At 45.9% G+C, this 19,154-nt stretch overlaps 1 protein-coding gene and 1 long non-coding RNA gene across 11 annotated transcripts in view; one reads left to right on the top strand and one right to left on the bottom strand.

The window, feature by feature from the left end:
* Positions 1-19,154, bottom strand: part of LOC118096633 (uncharacterized) — a 43,121-nt gene that overhangs the window by 18,867 nt on the left and 5,100 nt on the right. For 2 of the 3 annotated variants that reach the window (XR_015950135.1, XR_015950136.1), the window contains exon 2: positions 13,362-13,501. This is a non-coding gene — a long non-coding RNA (uncharacterized LOC118096633). Of the gene's footprint in view, positions 1-13,361; positions 19,090-19,154 lie in introns of those variants that run through there. The other variant, XR_015950137.1, reaches the window with a different exon arrangement.
* LOC118096631 (dual specificity protein phosphatase 13B) lies at positions 4,546-11,967 on the top strand. Of its 8 annotated transcripts, none has more exons than XM_088670112.1 (5): positions 4,546-4,620; positions 5,872-6,132; positions 7,596-7,780; positions 9,259-9,479; positions 11,624-11,967. In XM_088670112.1, exons 3-5 carry the CDS (start codon positions 7,641-7,643, stop codon positions 11,833-11,835), a joined length of 573 nt encoding a protein of 190 aa, XP_088526238.1. In that variant the 5' UTR covers positions 4,546-4,620; positions 5,872-6,132; positions 7,596-7,640; the 3' UTR covers positions 11,836-11,967. The 8 variants fall into 8 exon arrangements, with proteins under 8 accessions (XP_088526238.1, XP_088526235.1, XP_088526237.1 ...); XM_088670109.1 differs by having other exon boundaries at positions 5,872-6,140; XM_088670111.1 differs by having other exon boundaries at positions 4,546-5,252; positions 5,872-6,140.

Here is a 19,154-nt window from a genome sequence, read left to right as displayed (position 1 = left end):
TTCTCCTTGCCCCTTCCACTTCCTAACTATAGCAATTTGTGCAGCTGTCAGTAAATTTGTGAGCAAGGTACTCACAGCCTGCGAACCTTCCACCCCATCATAAATTGATAACAAGGCTACCTCTGGACTTTCGGTCAGCCTTAACCCAGTGATTTCTGTTATCTCCTTAAACACTTTTTGCAAAAAATAAATAAAAAGAAATTGTACATACTGTATTTACACCCCCACCACGTGAACATAATTCCCAGTTTCCTGGCATACCCTCCAACATAACACCGAATATTCCTTGTTTATTTGATCTGACTGGTGTTAAATACCAAGGGTGGATGGATTTCTGGGGAAATACAGGGCTGGTCTTTCCATGAGGTAGTGAGGTGGCCACCTCAGGTAGCATCACTAAGATGACAGAGCTGTGGGTGTTGTGCAGCCTGCGCTGTGCCACAAAAGGATAGGCACACATTCCTGGCTTAAAAGGCCGCAGGTTCCTTTCCCCCTACTGCATTTCAAGTTGCATTTGCACTTGCTGCAAACACACACAAGAGTGGACAGGAAAGTCTTCATCCAAGGCACATTACCTGCCTGGTTTCACTGTGCCTGGCACTGTCCCCTGTCCCAGTTGCTCAAGGAACATATCTCCTGGGAAGAAATGGCTGCTTTGGATCCCTTCCTTTTCTGGCGCATCGAAAGGGAAATCCTTCTGGATCAAGACAAGGGAATGTCAGGGACCATGCTGAGGAGGGCTGCACTGAGGAGGAATGGTGGGAACCTCCCCCTGCCCCTGGATCTTCCCAGGAGCAAGAGGACAGTATAGATTTGGAACAGTGGTTTGCAGAGGGGCATAGTTCAAAAGGCAGAAGCTGGGAAATACTGGATGGGGAACAGGTAGGGAGAAGAAACACGGGGGGGGGGGAGTTTACAGATTCCCTGTTTCTGGAAGTCATTCCACTCTCCCCAAGGTCAAGAAGAGCTCAGAGAGTGGCAGAATAGAAAGCACACAAAGCACAGATTACAAGATGTAGAAGTGACATAGATTAATAGGGATATAAGAGGGTGGTATCCTTAATTGGGAGCACCACCATTCTAGGAGATGCGTTCTTTGTTCTCTCGCTGTGATTATTAAAGTTTCTAACTGGTAAGAAGACTCCTTTTCCTTTGTTCTGCTTATCTACTGCCACGGGTGGAGGAAGCCGATTCCCTGAAGCCTGACAGAGAATGTGTGATGGCGAATTTTGGATAGGGACTTCTGGTCTGCAGGAGAAAGGAGCCTAAAGCGCGGTGGCAGAAAGTTCTTCGCAGTAAACCCTATTGATCAAACACAGCTCCAATTCATTCCTGTAGGCTTTGCTCCAAAGAACTTCCCACTGGATTTGGCTGTAAGTCTTTGGATTTTTTTAAAATATCCGCAGGCTGTTGCACAGTGCAGTCAGATGCACACCACAACTGATGGTTGGCATTATAAATATCTCTGCTCCGTATCACTGTGGCCCATAGCAGCTGGAACAATTCAAAACCACTACAGAATTAGTAGTACCCCGGCATCCTCCTTTTACTAACGGCGTGAATAGCCATTGCCTAGGGAGAAGTTATCCTCTTTTCTTTCAAGGCTAAAGGATCGTTTAACATTCATCAAAGCTCCAGACGCTATGGTGAGATGCTTCGTCTTGTCTGCCAGAGACTTTTCCCTGCCTGGATTTTTTCAAAATAAAAAAATTCCTTCCAGTAGCACCTTAGAGACCAACTAAGTTTGTCATTGGTATGAACTTTCATGTGCATGCACACTTCTTCAGATACACATTGGATTTTTTCAGGCTGGGAAACTATATTAACAACTTTAATATTTATTAAGCAGCGTTTATAGGACACCCAGAAACAGTGTTCTCCGGCTGGTTAACATCGATGAAACATTAAAATACCGTATAATAATAATCACAGAACAATAAAAGCAACAGACAAGTCCCATTATGAGCAAAATAGCAAATCGACATATGTCTTTGAGGCTATTGTTGTTGCCATGAACTGGACTTTTCTAGTTTTGGGAGACTTTATCATCCAAAAAGGGTTTTGACAATGTCTGCCAGATCACCCCTGCCCTACAACCCTAGTGGGCACTGCTCAAAGAACTCTTTTTTTAAAAAAAAAACCACCACCAACCTGTTTATTTTTCGTTTACAAGCACTAGAGAACTCTTAAAAGATTTGCAAGAAGATAAGGGCAAATGACTTTGCTGCAGTGACATCTCTTGCCTGCTCTTTTGAAAATACTTGTCTTTATATATATATATATATATATATATAAAAACACAACGTCAAAGTCCTGCTTTCTTAATAAGGCCTTTTCATTGATTAAAAAGTTTTAAAACCAATCCATTTGATCAAAATAGCATTGCACTAAAAAAAGAGAGAAAAGCGAATGAACAAACAGTATGATGAGAACCCATGGGCTCTTAAAGCTGCCTGACAATTCTGTGTCTGAGTCATGCTTTCTCTGCCCATGAACTGCTCACAATTTCCCTGCCACACCACCCAAGCCATGCTCTCCCTCCCTCCACCACACCCATGTATTTGCCAGCTCTGTGGTGGCCTCCAAGCAAACATGATGACCAGTTTCCAGTGTGTTCGGCCATCTGAGTCATTTGCAGTGCCTGCCATTAGTCACCTTTAGGGGGACATGGGTGGGGATGTAGTCATTCAGCACACATAGGGTGCAGCAAAGGAGCAAAGGAAAGAGTAAAGTCTAGGAAATAGCAGGGGGGTTAGAGTGGATCTGGCACCCATCTTAACACCCTAAATTCATGACATTATATAGTGTTAAGGATCAGGGGCGTACCCAGGATCAAAACTAGGGGGGGCAAGAGAGGGGAAGAGAGAGGGAAGGAAGGAGGGGAGGGAGGGAAGAGAGAGAAGGAAGGAAGGAAGGAAAGAAAGAAGGAAGGAAGGGGTGGGTGAGAGAGAGAGAGAGAGAAGGAAGGAAGGAAGGGGGGAGAGAGAGAGAGAGAAGGGAGGGAGGGAGGGAGGGAGAGAGAGAGAAAAAGGAAGAAAGAAAGAGGGGAAGGAAGGGTAGAAGGAAGGATGGAGCTCCCGCCCGCCCCGCCCCCAGCTCAGGCTGCTCCTCCCCCCTCCCACGTTCCTGTCACTGGCTGCGACTTTCCCCCTTCAGGTTTTGGAGGGGAAAAGTGCGGGTTATGGTCCGTAAAATTTGGTAATTTTTTTTTTCATTTGCTTCTGGGGGGGGGGCAGCTGCCCCCCACCCCTCGCTGGGTATGCCCATGTTAAGGATAGGAAACACACACAGAGAGAGATACAGAAAAAATAAACTGAAGTCATATTTCATTTAGTCTATGGTTACCAGACGTCCCCGTTTCCTGGGAACAGTCCCCAGATTTACAAATCTGTCCCCGGACAAAACTGTCCCCGGAATGTCCCCGGTTTTCATTTAATGTCCCCGGATTTATATTTTAAGTGTTGTAGATTTATTAGTAGGGAATGAACGTTTCGTGATTGGTTCAACGGCACAAGGCAAAATGGCTGGCGCCACGGCACGAGCAGCTGCTGAAGCCAGCCAGAGCCAACTGAGCTACCAGGCTGGCTCCAGGCTGCTGAGACTGCTGCTGCCACCGCCACTGCCGAGGGGGAACCGGGAACGCCCGGCGTCTCAACTGGGGGAACCACTGACCCCTCCCACAACTCAAATCAAGCTGGGAGTGAGAGTGCCTGGCCACCTGGCTGACTGCCCAGCAGTGCTCCAGGGCCAGGAAAACCCTGGAGCTGATGCAGGGAGGAGGAGAGGAGAAGGAGAAGGAAGAGAGAGAAAGAGGAAGGAGGAAAGAGAGGGGAGCCCCGACCTTGCCACGTTGCAACCGCCACTGAGGAAGAGAGGTGGGAGAGCACCGGGAGGGCAAGGACATGTGGCCGAGCCCAGGTCCGACCCGTGCCTACTCCACGGCGGCTAGCACTCCAAGAGAGCAGGCTGGGGCCCAGAGGAAGGTCGCGCAATAGAGGAGACCACAGAAGAGAAGATATTACTTCTTCAAAAAAAAAAAAAAAAACCAAAAACTTTTTTTAATAACTTTTTTTCTCTTTTTTTAAAAAAAGTGTTCCCGGATTCTTTGAAAAAAATCTGGTAAAATTAATTTAGTCCATACGGTTAAAACAGTAAATCTAGAAGCTTTATAGTGGTCCAATTAAATCTACGAATCCAGTGGGCTTCACAGCAAATGAAAGTTCAAGAATCTACTATTATAACCAGGACCCACAGAATTCTGTCTTTAGTCGGGTACAGCAATTCTAATTTTCAGAATTCTGTTGATCTTACCTACATATTAACAATGAACAGGGACACCAAACAAGGAAGGCCATGCTATCAGTGTTGAAATTGGGGAATTATCGTCATAAGCGAGAGCAGCCATTTCGGTTATTGCTTCCTCTCATTTCTTATGTGGTCGCAGAGCAACATCTAGTGGCCAAAATGCAATCTCTAGCATTCTCCACGGCTGCCTTGTAAAATGAAATATTTCTAGACAATGACAAGGCACTGGCAAAGCCTTATGGGATGGAGAGGAGGGGGCAGAGAGAAGAGGCCGTCAAATTTGAGATGGTCTCGAACAGCACAGCGTGTGACGCAGTAAGTCTGTCTCCTTTAAGAGTGTGGACTGGGGGACCTGGTTTAAATCTCTAGTCAATTAGGTGATATTTAGGCAAGCCCCCCTCTCTCTGCCTCAGCCCCTCTTTGGTGGCCTGAGGATATTTTTATTGGCCTAATTTACCTTCTGATAAGTACCCTTACCATATGCTTTCAATGAGTCCAGGCTAAGTAGTTCGACTTCACTTTGCTCAATCATAAGTAACTTGCCAGGAGAACATGGGTGGGCATGGCTGCATGCAGGCGGAAAAATCTATCACTGCAGACCAGGCGTTAGCTTGTTAAAGATTCACACTCTTCAGACAGTGGGTGACACTTAGGAAGACCAGACTGGCAAACTGCTTCCTTGAAGCTCGCTCGAGTGACACCTTTCCCCATGGGTACCAGTTAAGTTAAAAAAAAGAGAGTAAAGGACCCCTGGACGGTTAAGTCCAGTCAAAGGCGACTATGGGGTTGCGGCGCTTGTCTCACTTTCAGGCCAAGGGAGCCGGCATTTGTCCACAGACAGCTTTCTGGGTCATGTGGCCAGCATGACTAAACTGCTTCTGACATAGCGGGACACCGTGACGGACACCAGGGTGCACAGAAATGCTGTTTACCTTCCTGCCGCAGTGGTACCTATTTATCTACTTGCGCTGGCGTGCTTTTGAACTGCTAGGTTGGCAGGAGCTGGGACTGAGCAACGGGAGCTCACCCCGTTGCAGGGATTCGAATTGCCAACCTTTTAATCGGCAAGCCCAAAAGGTCAGTTGCTTAGATGAAGACCACAGCGCCACTGGCATCCTATCTGTTATGGGTGGATCACAACATTTGGTAGGCACGCATGCTTGAAACAAGACACACAAACACACACACACACAAATCATACTGCAAAAGGTAATTTGGTGTCAGCGATCCACTTTTTCTGCCCACCACGGCAGTGCTGTTAATAATAGCCTTTGTATTTTAGTAGCAGTGCAGAAGGCCATTTTGCCAGGAGCCATCTTTTAACCTTCTGCAATGCAATGAAATACTTGCTGAAATTCTTTTGCTAACTCAACGATAGGATGCTGAGAGGCTGGCCCAATCCTGCTCTGTCAATGGATAGGAAGCCCTGGGGAGCACCTCTGCCACAAGCCTCATCCCAGGTTGAATTTTCATAATCTTTAGTCGCCTGCAGCTGGTGTAATCTCACCCTGAAACTCCTGCAGTTACCCAGAAGGTATTCTTTCCCTCGTTCTCCTCCAATTACAGGATGCAAAGCGGCCCGCACTGCTTGAAGTGAGGCTTAAAACCGCAAGCACTTAAAATAACAGAGTATCAGCAACTTAATCCACAAGCTCGCAGAGGAGACACGCTGTTTATCCCCGTGTTGGATATCAGCGACTAAGAAAAGAAACGGAGCAAGGAGGAGGAGGAAGGCCGGGAATACATTACTCACAGCAAACACAAGGGAGCCCAGAAGAGAGTCCAAGGAACTTGCAACAAGAAGACAGAATATTCAGTCACAAAGAGGTACAATGGTAAAAACTCTCCACAACTGCAGGAGGGCATTATGCCCAACACCTTGGAGGAGGCAGTGGTACACTCCCTCTCAAAGAGGTCCTCTCTGGATCTAGAGATTCTGGGAAACTACCATCCAGTCTCTAATATTGTTTTCATGGACAAGGTTGTAGAAAGTCAGTTGCAGGTATGCTTGGAGAGGGATCTAGGTCTCTTCCAGCCTGGTTTCAGGCCCAGTAGTGGCCTTGGTCTCCCTGATTGATGATCTCTATCGGGAGAGAGAGAGGGGTGTGTGTGATCTTCTTTATTCTTCTTGACCTCTCCTGAAGACACACCATTGACCATGGTGTTCCTCTGGAGCAAATGGGGGAACTGGTAGCTGGTGGTGCTTATTAAAACGGTTCTGCTCCTACCTGCATCGTCACTCCCAGGGGGTCGTTGCTTGGCTCGCGGCTTTTGGGCTGTGGGGTCCCAAAAAGGTCCGCTCTGTTTCCTATTAAACTGTTGGGAGCTGCCGTCTGGGGATTTGAAGCATGGTGTCATCAGTATGCTGTCGATACGCAAGTCTATCTCTCCATTCCACTGGAAACAGAAGAGGCTGTGAAGGTGTTGAACAAGTGCCTTGGGGCAGTGATGGAATGAATTGAGGGCTCAATAAATGGACACTGAACCCAGATAGGGCAGAAGTGCTGCGAGTGGGTGGTTCATGTGTCTGAGAATTTAGGTGCACATCCTACTCTGAGAGAGGTTATGCTCCGCTCGAAGAATCCAGCTCATAATTTAGGAGCACACCTGGATTCAAAATTTACACTTTTCTGTAGCTAGGAGTGCTTCATGCCCAACTTACGCCAGTTGGGTTCCTATTGAGGATATTCAGCGAGCCAACATGGCAGTGAAATGGGATTGAGGATTGGAGTGATCATTCTGTGATAATTATGGCAGTGGACAAAGCTATATTGTAACTTTTGAATATATTATGATTATGATTATAAAATAGGCTAGTTCACCAACCACAGCCATTTCTGGACCAGGTTGCCCGACCTCAGTTGTTCATGCTGTCTTCCTGCTTGGACTACTGGAATACACTCTACATGGGACTGTCCTTGAAGACAGGTTCCTATTCATGTGGAGGAAGCCTAAAAGGCCATTAACTTGGTATAGACAAACTTCCAAATTGCCCCCCTTAAAAATCAATTTTTTAAAAAAGTATATTTTATTGGTTTTATAACAAATACAAATAGATATAAAAAGCATGTAATATAAGAAAAAGAAAAAAGGCAAAAAAGAAAAAATAAGAAACCGCTCCATGTGCGTCCCTCCCGAAGCTGCGCGCTCGGTGGAAGAGGACGACCATCCCAGATAGAAGGAGTGTACCGTTCTTCGGTCAAGGGTATACGATACCTGAGCTCCCCTGCTAGAACCTCCAAACAAAAATCAATTTTTTTAACCCCCCACCTCTCTCTCATTTCCCAAAGGCCATTTTGGTTACACCTGAAGCTCATGAAAGCACAAAAGCAGGTATGAGCCATGCTGGAAACTCTGAAAGTCGAAGCCGTTATGAGACACCAGCACTTTCTGAATTGCAGCGGCTAGTTTGGAGCAGAGGAAGTTCCGACAACCATGTGGATCAAGTGTGGCCAAACCTCTACCTTGGAGACGGGTAAGGAAACTGAAGGATTGCATCTTGTTACCAGTCAGAAGGAGAGCAGAAGCTTAAAAATCCTACAAAATAGCAGCAAACAAATTAGGATCTTAACATCCAAATTCCACAAAATAGACTAGTATAAACTGGTTCTGTAAACGAACTCTGAGAGCCAGTGTGGTGTAGTGGTTAAGAGCAGTAGACTGGTAATCTGGTGAACCGGGTTCGCCTCCCTGCTCCTCCACATGCAGCTGCTGGGTAACATTGGGCTAGTCACACTTCTCTGAAGCCTCTCAGCCTCACTCACCTCACAGAGTGTTTGTTGTGGGGGAGGAAGGGAATGGAGAATGTTAGTTGCTTTGAGACTCCTTCGGGTAGTGATAAAGTGGGATATCAAATCCAAACTCTTCTCTTCTTCTTCTATCAGAAATATGGTCAAATTAAAACCGACATAACATTTAAATGCTCATTTGAAAAGGGAAAAACACAGATCAACCTAAGTACAACTAAAATGCCTATGCCTTACTTCCTGGGTGGGGCAGCCTTGGGTGAAAAGGGAAAGTACCCCTTCCAAGTGTCCCTATTTTCCAGGGACAGTCCCGGATTTATAGAAGCCACCCCAGTTTCTGATTTGATCCCGGAACGTCTTGCTTTTCCTTAGGACTCTCCTATTTTCATTGGAGACATGTTGGAGGGTGTGAGGCGAGTAAGGGCAATGTAATAATAATAATAATAATAAATAAATAAATAAATAATAATAATAATAACAATAATATATTTATACCCCACCCGTCTGGCTAGGTTTCCCCAGTCACTTTGGGCAGCTCTCAACAGAATATTAATTATTATTATTATCATTATTATTATTAAAAGTGATAAAACATCAAACATTTTAAACTTCCCTAAACAGGGCTGCCTTCAGATGTCTTCTAAAAGTCAGATGGTTGTTTATTTCCTTGACATCTGATGGGAGGGCGTTCCGCAAGACAGGCGCCACTACCGAGAAGGCCCTCTGCCTGGTTCCCTGTAACCTCACATCTCACAGTGAGAGAACCGCCAGAAGACCCTCGGCACTGGACCTCAGTGTCCGGGCTGAACGATGGGGGTGGAGACGCTCCTTCAGGTATACTGGGTCGAGGCCATTTAGGGCTTTAAAGGTCAGCACCAACACTTTGAATTGTGAATGTAACACAGAGAGACCTGTAGTCCAAAAGAAAGAGGGAGAACAGAAATTATTCCTCCAACTGCATGGCAAGGGAGGGAAGCCGTATAACTGATACTGCCTGACAGAGCAGGTTGTAAGGAGCCATGGTCTGGCAAACAGGGAATGTGTTAGGAATTAGAGCAGGGACCAAAAAGGAGGGGTATTAGTTATGGAGATGAGACACAGGTGCTCATTGCTTCTTGCTTCCTTGAGGCTCAAGAGGCCTCTTAAATAAGCCCATGTCAACATGGAGCAGGAGCAGCCGCAGCGACCCTTTATCATCTTTTAACAGATGGGCAGCTCGAAGCAAAGCCATTCTGCAGAGCCTCGGCATCACCCACATCCTCAATGCAGCAGACGGGCCGTACAACATCAACACGGGCGCTCGATATTACAGAGACCTGCCAATCGAGTACTACGGGGTGCAGGCGTTTGATGACACCTCGTTTGATATCAGCATCTTCTTCCAGGATGCTGCGAATTTCATCCACAATGCCTTGAAGGCTACAGGAGGTAAGAGGGAGATAGCGGGAGGAGGAGCGGCCTTCGAGATGCGAGAGGCACTCGGTTGCCAGCTGCGTGGGCCCAAAGCTGCTGCTGTTCCCTTTAATCTTGCCGCATTTAGCAAGGGGCTTAAAGCTACTTAAGGATGCTTTGCTTAATTGGCCTTTCTTGCTCAGGGATGGGCTTCCCCATACTAGATCTCCAGGAAAGGAGGAGGAGTGGCATGTGGGGTTGTGACGGCAGCTTTGCATGCAGAACTGGAGCAGGTGAAACTTGTCCTAGGGTAGTGATAGTAGGTGGCGTGGATAGCGTTGCTTGATTAATTTCTCCCTGTCTGGCTGAAGTTGAAGCTGCAGAAGCAAGGCTAGTTTTGAAAAAAGCAGGAAGTTATTCCCGTCTCTCAAATCCTACATAAAAAGTTATTGGGCTATCAACCAAGCTGAGAATTGTTAAAGTTGATTAACCACCTCTCTTCTCGTTGGCCAATGCTGACTTTACATAAACATGCATAACTCAACCATCTCGTTGTAGGGATGTGGGTGGCGCTGTGATCTAAACCATGGAGCCTCTTGGGCTTGCCGATCAGAAGGTCGGTGGTTCAAATCCACAGGATGGGGTGAGCTTCCATGGCTCTGTCCCAGCTCCTGCCAACCTAGCAGTTTGAAAGCATACCAGTGCAAGTAGATAAATACGTACCGCTGTGGCGAGAAGGTAAACAGCGTTTCCGTGCGCTCAGTTTCCGTCACAGTGTTCCGTTGCGCTAGAAGCGGTTTAGTCATGCTGGTCACATGACCCAGAAAGCTGTCTGTGGACAAACGCCAGCTCCCTCGGCCTGAAAGCGAGATGAGTGCCGCAACCCCATAGCCGCCTTTGACTGGACTTAACTGTCCAGGGGTCCCTTTACCTTGATCTTTACCTTCTCATTGGCCAATGCTGACTTTACATAAACATGCGTAACTCAAGTTTCTCATTGTAGGTTTCTTTTTACGATAACCCAGTGCAGGGCTTCTAAAGCTCACCACCAGTACATAGAATTAGCAGGAGGAACTGCATCTCATCATTGACCCTGGGTGTTGTATGGAGTCCTGTTCTGCCTCCGTCCTGGAATCTTCAATCTTTTCCAGGGTATCTTCAGATGGGTGTACCTTCAGGGAGAGAAATCCTCCCCACAATGACTATTGCATGTCAAGGCCCCGAGGCCTCCCTCTTTATGTTGAATAATAACACATGGGCACTGTATATTAGGTTAATGGGCAAAATTTAGGCCACAACTTTATGGGTTACAGAATGTGAGTGGTATTGGCTTAGGCATCGGAATTGAACCGACTATATCTGACTCCTGCCCGCCATGCAGGAAGTCTCACAAGGGTTAAACCACCAGTAGGGGGAGCCCTGTTGATGTACACCAACTCAGAGCTCCCTCAGGGTCACTGGAAGGTCGTGCCATGGCCCTAGCCTCCACCTGGGCTTCGGACAGGAACCACGACCCCCAGATTCCTTTAACGGAATACCCTTTAAATTGGAGGGGCAGGTGATGGCCACACCTCCCCTCCCCCCAAACTAGGCTTTACCAATGCCTAACCGCCAAACCTTACAAAAGTTGTGATGATTGCTACGAGGTAGGTGAAAACCAAATGGCCAGTGCCAATTTGCCAAGTGGAAAAATTCCTACCAGGCCCCTCAAGGGCGACCAACTGAAGTCCATAGCAAGGCCAATATGACGAACGCATGAAAAGAGGGCAAACCAGAAGGGAGACCCCCCCTAGCCGCGTGGCTGCTTATAAAGGGATAAGCCATGCCCCCCCCCACCAACCAGGGTCTCCCTGGCCCAACCTCCGCTGTGTGTGGAGGCCATGTGGCCTGTCCGCAACACCACCCCACCAGGAAGTGGAGCGGCCTTATCAGTGTTGGCCCAAATTTTGGAAGCCCCGAAGCTTGAATGCCTTAAACAGTGCTATTTTTCTAGAAAAAGAGGTGCTAGAACTCACAATGAACATTTCCCTTGTTCTCTTATAATGGCAATGTCACCCACCTGAGAGGAGCCGGAACTGAGTTGCAATGAGTTCCAGCCGCGGGCAGGGGGGGCAAGCACTGGTCTTAACCTTCTATGTTCCACATCAATTAAATGCTGTTCTTTTGTTATTTCTCTGCAGGCAAGGTATTTGTCCATTGTGCCATGGGGTTAAGCCGCTCAGCCACTTTAGTGCTGGCCTATTTGATGATCCATGAAAACCTGACACTCGTGGAGGCCTTGAAATCGGTGGATTCAAACCGAGGGATTTGCCCAAACACAGGGTTCCTCATCCAGCTACGAGCCCTGGACATCAGATTAAATAATGAGAAGAGAGGTGCCTCGGCACTCTGAGGAAAACATAGTGATGCAAGCCCTATAAAGACAAGCAACGCTGCAGCACCAATGCTTAATTTGGAATAATTACTTGGTGGAGAGGGTGGGGCAGTTCTTTAACTTCAATAAAAATAGAAACCTGGACTGAAAGGAAATTTTCTGTTTGTTTTTGATTGCTGATATACAATTTGTAAGGGGATCACAAACTATTCTATTCTCTAAAGAAGTTTCCCATAATGGAGAAGTGGCCATTAAAAAACCCAACCATTTAGACATTAAAACAAAATCAAATGAGCCAAAGCTTTTAAAGGGTTTTTTGTGCATGCTTTTATAGAAAACAATGTTTGTGTAGTGCTTCATGAACATTGTATAGTAATTTCTACAACCACTTAGAGGTCTTAAGTTTGAGCAAGCAGTATTTAAAATACAAAACAATATATAAACAAATAAATGTAAAAATAAACAAGTCCTTTCCTGCAAACTCATCTTCTAATGCTGCAGTTGCAAATGTTGCTAGACTACAGATTCCATCATCCCTGATCATTGGCCATGCCGGCCGAGACTGATGGGTATTGGAGTCAAACAACATTTGGATGGCTGCACATACCCCATCCTTGATCTAATAACATAATCTGTTTTACAGTGTCATGTTTTTAGATAGCTATTCCAACCCTGAACCTATGACAGAGTGGATTGGCAATATGAAATATATATAATACAGTGAGAGTTAAGTTTAGTGCAATTTGAAATTAATCCACAATCCTAAATGAGATTTTGGCATGTGCTTAGATTCCCACACACAAAATAAGGTGGCTTTAAAAGCATAGGTACGTTCTCATTGATCCTGAAGTGCTTTCACCCCAGAAATTAGGGTCTGATCCTGAACAACCAGAGTGCCACTTTGTTAGGCTGGAAATAATCCAGCTAAAATCCATTAGGGAAAAACAATCATTTGGTGGATAGGGTGGGAAAACAGAGGTGTTACGATTCTCTGCACCAGCAGATGTCAGTATAAATCCAGCGATTTATAGGAATGAAAGCCCATAGATGACCTATAAAAGATCTCATTAATTATATTAACAGCTGTAGGCATTATTTACTTATTTCAAGGTGATCCCTCACTGGTTGGGCTGGCAACAGTTACGATTTTCATTGTGACATGAGCGAGCTCCTCCAAATTACTCCCTTACCCCCCCCCCCCCGCAATTATTTAATGGCCATTTCAGCTTTGATGGTCACTGCACCTGTCCCCTTCTCTGACATAGCATGACACACATTTGCCACCTGCATCTGACTTCATAAAGGATTTGTGAGGTCATATCCTTGGCATAGCAAGGAGCCCATAAAATGTGGCATAGCAAGGAGCCCATAGTAACCTCACAGTTACGGAGCTGTCTCCTCTTTCGAAGCATTTGCAGCTTTGTTCTTAATCAAATATATGACAGCAGACGGAGCATTTCTCTTTACCACCCCAGTTTCTGCTGGCATAAAAAAAATATGCAAGCCTTGCTATCTGTTCAGTTGCTTTCCCCACATCCTCTCACCTGGGTAGCAGGAGTGGACTCTCAAATAGCCTAGGATGCCCTGATGATGCTAATAATTGATAGCTGAGAATCTGTTCAGGTCTGGGCTCCTCTCCATCGCTGGCCCAGCTGCCTGACACTCTGAAATGTTTGGGAGTCCGCTGGAAGAACACAGATCATGGTTTATAATTAACACAATTAAAAATAGCAATGGAATAAACCGAATGCAGCAGGACAAGGGGAGCTGTTGTGTAACCAGCAGCCTGGGAGGAAACGCCAGGAGAGTTGTCATCATCTAAAACAGTCGAGTGCAGTCAGCGGACCTGAATCCCCCCCTCCAAAAGGCAAGTACTTTTAAGCTTGTTGACAAACTGCTACTCGCAAATTCAGTGCATGCATTGCGGGGTAACACAATGCTTTCAGGGCGGGAGCAGTCGGACAACTGCAGCTGTGCGCCATGCCGTGTTGTTTGTTGTGAAGGACGTTCAGATAGAGAGTTGGTTGTGGAGTTGCCACTTCGTCGCAATTTGGACCGCACAACATGCACCGGTGCAAATATATGTGGCAACCTGTCTGTGCAGAAGGGGAAATCCAGTGCTGGCTGTTTCAAGGGTATCTTTTGAATACATATATGAAGAGAGAAAAGCTTTAGCCAGGCTGATTTCCCCGTCCCCCACGCACAAAGGTATGACCTTCTAGATACGTATCTGGGATCAGTGTTAGACACCGAGATATGAGAGCTAGCAGCTAGATGGCACCTTAAAACCTAGGCTATGGGTGCAACGACAGAATATCTAGATGCACTTTTTTATATATAACAAGAATACAAAGCTGAAAATGAATGAACTGCAGCTAAAATATTATGTTCATTTTTCACATGGTCTGATTCTTCCCCTGCCCACCCCCTCATATTCTTAAGAGGGTCTCTTCTCCAGTCTTCAGAGTATAGCTGGAAGTGGGGAGGCAGAAAAAAGGTCCTCCTTTCCTTCCACTCTGCAGTTTTAATCTGAAATCTTAGGTGCAGTACTGCGCCCAGAGCTCAGAAAATGCTCACACTAATGAAATTCCTCATCGCAAAATGCCTTTGGAATAATGGGAGTTTCTGAACACCCATTATTCTGACTGAAAAATCTGAGTGAAAAATGTGCATCCTTACAAACTTCAAATCCCTGATTTCAGCAGTGAGAGCACCTGGCTAATTGGTGCATAGCTCGTTTATAGTTTCGTAACAGGAAGAGGGTTTCAAAACATTTTGTGAGAGCAGAGCAGGAACAGATTTTGTGGGACTTCTTGGGCAGTGACTGGCTGAGCTGCTCTAATGTCAAAGAGGGGCAGGGCGGGCAGTCATTGGCTGAACAGGTCAGATCCTAAAGATGGGTGGAGAAGGAATGAAAGTCTATGGAAAGAGGGGCATAGGAGGCGAGGAAAAGTGGGGGCAGGGGGATATATAACCAGCACGACCTGATAAGTTGGGAGGTTACTGAGAAAAGAAAGTTGCAGTAGGTGATGGTCTGGAAGAATAAGGACAGAGGTGAAAGGCTTGAGCGAAGAGTTTGAGAGAGGAAGAACATCTCGGGTGGTGGTGGTAAAGAAATAAGAGAAATCCATAATGCTGCAGAGATGTAGGGAGCTGAAGTTCACGTGTTGATTTGAAACAAGTCCCATATTGGGCTTGTATTGCTTTAGTAGCATGCAAATTTCAGATGCAACCATTATGTCTTTTAAATGCACTGTTTGTGTTTGAGCATATTCCTAAATCTGGCAATTCACTTGGAATTTAAAAATCACATGTTGACACCCTGTTCTTCCATCTCAACTCTGAGATGTTTAGCAACAGATTGCTTGCCTGAAAAGCTGACATTTAAGAGCCGGAAAGATCCTTCACCAAAAATTTGCTTTAGCTCTTGGGGATTTTGTGTATGTGTGTGTTTGAGAGGGCGAGAATATCTGATGTCGTATAGTGAATGTTCTCAAGCAAAATGGGATTTGCAGCGTTCAGTGAATTGCAACTTAGAAGGAAGCCCCACTTATGAATTTAATTAGACTCACTCGCAGGTGTTATATGATTGCATTTGTTTGCATCTTTACAAATGTTCTCCTACAGAGGAAATGGGCTATCTGTAAGTCTATTTAAACAGGAAAGATGTTAAGATATGATAAGCAAGATCATGAAACTCACACTAATTTCTAGTAAGTGTCAGCATGATGTTCACACTTATGCAAGCATTTCACATCCTCCTCTGCTCAAGTTATCAAAGGGTTTATTTTTAGCAAGACATATTGGGGTTTGCAGGCTCACTCTGTACTTGACGTTCCTTGTCTCCAAAAAAGACGGCTTTGCACTTCCCACTTCTTCAAATTGCTGAAAGTTTAAAGGGCCAGCTTTTACAGGATTCTGAGGATGACTCATGTTGCCATTTCTAATACCCTATTTCTTTACGAATATACATTGGCCAGGAGTTAGCAGGCAGACTCCTAGAGTGATCGTACTCATCTTTAAAACAGCTGCTGTTGTCCCCCAATAATAAAACACAGAGCTCCTGCAGCTACCTTCCCCCCAGGTAGCTGCATGGAACTTAATATTGTTTGTTTGCCTATTTAAGGTATAGCAAAAGCAGGAGATCAGGGCCCTGCGGGATTTGACATCTTTCCGCAGGGCCTGCAAGACGGAGCTGTTCCACCTGGCCTTTGGGCTGGACTCAGTCTAATCCCCCCCCCATTTATTTTTTGATGGAACCCCTCATATGAGATTTTGTATATAAATTTTCCCTCAGCTCTTTCTGCTGGCCCATGTAGGACCAGCATGGATAGTTGGCCCCGGTGAATACCCTATTTGACGTTTTCTCCCCTTATAGCTTTGATCTAGGCTACCACTAAAACGAGGCTGCATTTTAAGCTGTATTTTAAACTGTATTCTAACTTATATTTTAACCAACTGTTTGTTTTTACTGTATTTATATTCAGTGTGAGCCACCCTGAGCCCGGTCTTGGCCGGGGAGGGCGGGGTATAAATAAAAAAAATATTATTTTTATAAAATTGGTTTCTTTGGCTCCCGCCCAAGCAGACAGGAGTCCTGTTCATGGATTGAGCTCAATGGTAAGAGCATATGCTGCAATCGCTGGTCTCCAAATAAGGACTGAGAAAAAGGCCTTGCTGAAACCCTGGAGGCCAGACAAACAGCGTGTGAATGGAGCACACTGGTGTGTTTACTTGGATTGTGCTTTTGTCCTGCCTCTGATGTCAAACCTCCTTCCTCAAGCAGCCACAGGTTGTCTGCAGTTGCCTGAAGAAAAACTGCAGTTCATGAGCTCCTGACCATGTGTACAGCCTCCACACAATTAGGATGCCTGCAGATAAAAAAGTAAAGAACCTCTGGACGGTTAAGACCAGTCAAAGGTGACTATGGGGTTGTGGCACTCATCTCGCTTTCAGGCTGAGGGAGCCGGTGTTTGTCCACAGACAGCTTTCTGGGTCATGTGGCCAGCATGACTAAACCATTTCTGGCGCTACGGAACACCATGACAGAAACCAGAGCGCACAGAAATGCCGTTTACCTTCTTGCCGCAGTTATTTATCTACTTGCACTGGTATGCTTTCAAAATGCTAGGTTGGCAAGAGCTGGGACAGAGCCATGGGAGCTCACCCCATCCTGTGGATTTGAACCACCGACCTTCTGATCGGCAAGCCCAAGAGGCTCAGTGGTTTAGACCACAGTGCCATCCGCATTCCATACCTGCACAACTGTGTGTCCCTATCACACAGAGCTCACACATTGGAGTTTTTCTTCACATAACTGCAGACAACTTGTTCTTTGAAACAGGAGATCTAACATCAAATGTGGGGCTAAAAGTGCATTCCACTCCAAGCAAACACAGTAATGCCCAACGTGTGAGAACTGGGCTTGTGTGTCTCAAACAGCAGCAGTTAGACATTACCCAGCATACAAAGACTACTATATTAGCATGGTTATATAGGAAACTTGTTTTAAAAACAGCAGCAGCAGCAACTCTTAGACAAAGGTAATTTTGCAAATTGCCTCTGAAAAAAAACATGAATAGCAAATAAGCAGACCCTCCAAGTGTCCCTATTACCCAGGGACAGTCTTGAATCTACTGAAGCTGCCCCGGTTTCTGATTTGATCTTAGAATGTCCTGCTTTTCCTTAGGAGGTCCCTATTTTCATCAGGCAAATGTTGGAGGGTATGGAGTTATGTCACTCCCCGATCCAAGGAGATAAGTAACTATGCAACCTTTAGAAGACATCTGAAGGCAGCCCTGTATAGGGGAAGGTTTTAAATGTTTAATGCTTTCTTATGTTTTATATATGTTGGAAGCTGCCCAGAGTTGTTGGAGCAACCCAAGCAGATGGGTGGGGTAACAACAACAACAACAGTTATTATGGAATAGGCCATCCCTATTTTCAGCCAAGAAATGTTGGAGGGTATGACATAAGGTTGAGCCAAAAAGGCACGGTTCTTTTTGTGACCCATATTTGGTAGCTTCAAAAAGCACTGCCCCATTCAGTATCATTTGGGAACTTGGCGTGAAAGGGTGGGCAGAAGCATTTGCCCATGTGGTGATTTCAGAGTGAGGGTGATTAACTGCTGTAGCCTGAACCTCAAGCTTGGAGGTGGAGGAAGAGCTGGCCAAGTCTGGGGCTGCTGTACCACTGGCTGAGGAACCTGCAGCCCCCAAGGGATCCTGAGCCCTGAGCCCAAACTGTCTGAGGAGCAAAGTACTTTCCACTCCACCTTGCTTGCCCACAGGAAAGAGAAGTGCTTTCCTTCTGGATAGATAGGGGCTAGCCCTTTAAGGATGTACACTATTCAGGCAGAGGGGTGGAGCTTAGGAGAGGGACTAGTGCAGACATCCCCAAACTTCGGCTCTCCAGATGTTCTGGACTACAACCCCCATCTTCCCTGACCACTGGTCCTGTTAACTAGGGATCATGGGAGTTGTAGGCCAAAACATCTGGACTTTCTTGGAATTAGTTGCTCCCTTGGAGCTCTCCGTGGTGCTGCGACCATCAGCTTGCCTTTCAGAGAGAGACCTGCTGTAGGCAGAGAGAACATCTGTGCCTTGTTTGGCTAGGATCACCCATGTTGCCACATAAGCCAGATGTAATTGGCAACATGGTATCATGATGTCATCACATTCGCTACAGGATCCCTGAGTGGTCGGGATCACACAGCAAAGGAGAAAGAAGGCTGGCTAAGAGGAGGAAAGCTTGCCAAAGTAGCAGGAGCCTGAAAGCAGTTACTAAATCAGTGTTTCCCAAACTCCGGCTGTTTCTGGACTACAATTCCCATCATCCCCAACCACTGGTCCGGCTAGCTGGGGATGATGGGAGTTGTAGTCCAAAAGCAGCTGGAGACCTAAGTTTGGGAAACCCTGTCCTAAACAAAGGCAAACTTTTACATTATTTGAGACATGTTGGGTTGCAAAATGTAGGCACTGTACACTCTGTAGAAATTAACCTTGAATAAAAACAACGCCCAGTGTTCATGTAGCATATTTAAAATGCCGACAGCACTTCACATTTTCTTAGTACTCCTTACAAGAACCCCAAAAGGTAGGGTAGTATTATTATCCCACCCCCACTGCAGATGGGAAGTTGAGCCACTTAGCGAAGATCACCTAGAGATTTGAACCAGGGACTTCTGGGCTCCCACCCATAGCCACTACACCTGCCAGAGTCCTGAATTGCACATTGGCAAATCACCCTAAGCATTCATCACAGCTCTAGCCAAGACAAAAAAGTGCCTCTTTATGATGGATTTGCAGGGTTTTATGTTGTCCCTTCAGCTAGCTGCA

Source organism: Zootoca vivipara, chromosome 5, assembly GCF_965207765.1.
Source record: "Zootoca vivipara chromosome 5, rZooViv2.hap1.1, whole genome shotgun sequence".
NCBI classification, from domain to species: domain Eukaryota; kingdom Metazoa; phylum Chordata; class Lepidosauria; order Squamata; family Lacertidae; genus Zootoca; species Zootoca vivipara.
Note: the sequence above shows the minus strand (reverse complement) of the source record. Positions and strands in the feature narration are given on the sequence as shown.

Excerpts from the sequence above, each read along its gene's own strand:
- LOC118096631 (XM_088670107.1), top strand. The coding sequence starts at position 5,227 with ATGCTGTTTACCTTCCTGCCGCAGTGGTACCTATTTATCTACTTGCGC. Across the intron at positions 7,781-9,258 it reads AACCTCTACCTTGGAGACGG|ATGGGCAGCTCGAAGCAAAG; the intron begins GTAAGGAAACTG and ends ATCTTTTAACAG. Across the intron at positions 9,480-11,623 it reads TGCCTTGAAGGCTACAGGAG|GCAAGGTATTTGTCCATTGT; the intron begins GTAAGAGGGAGA and ends ATTTCTCTGCAG.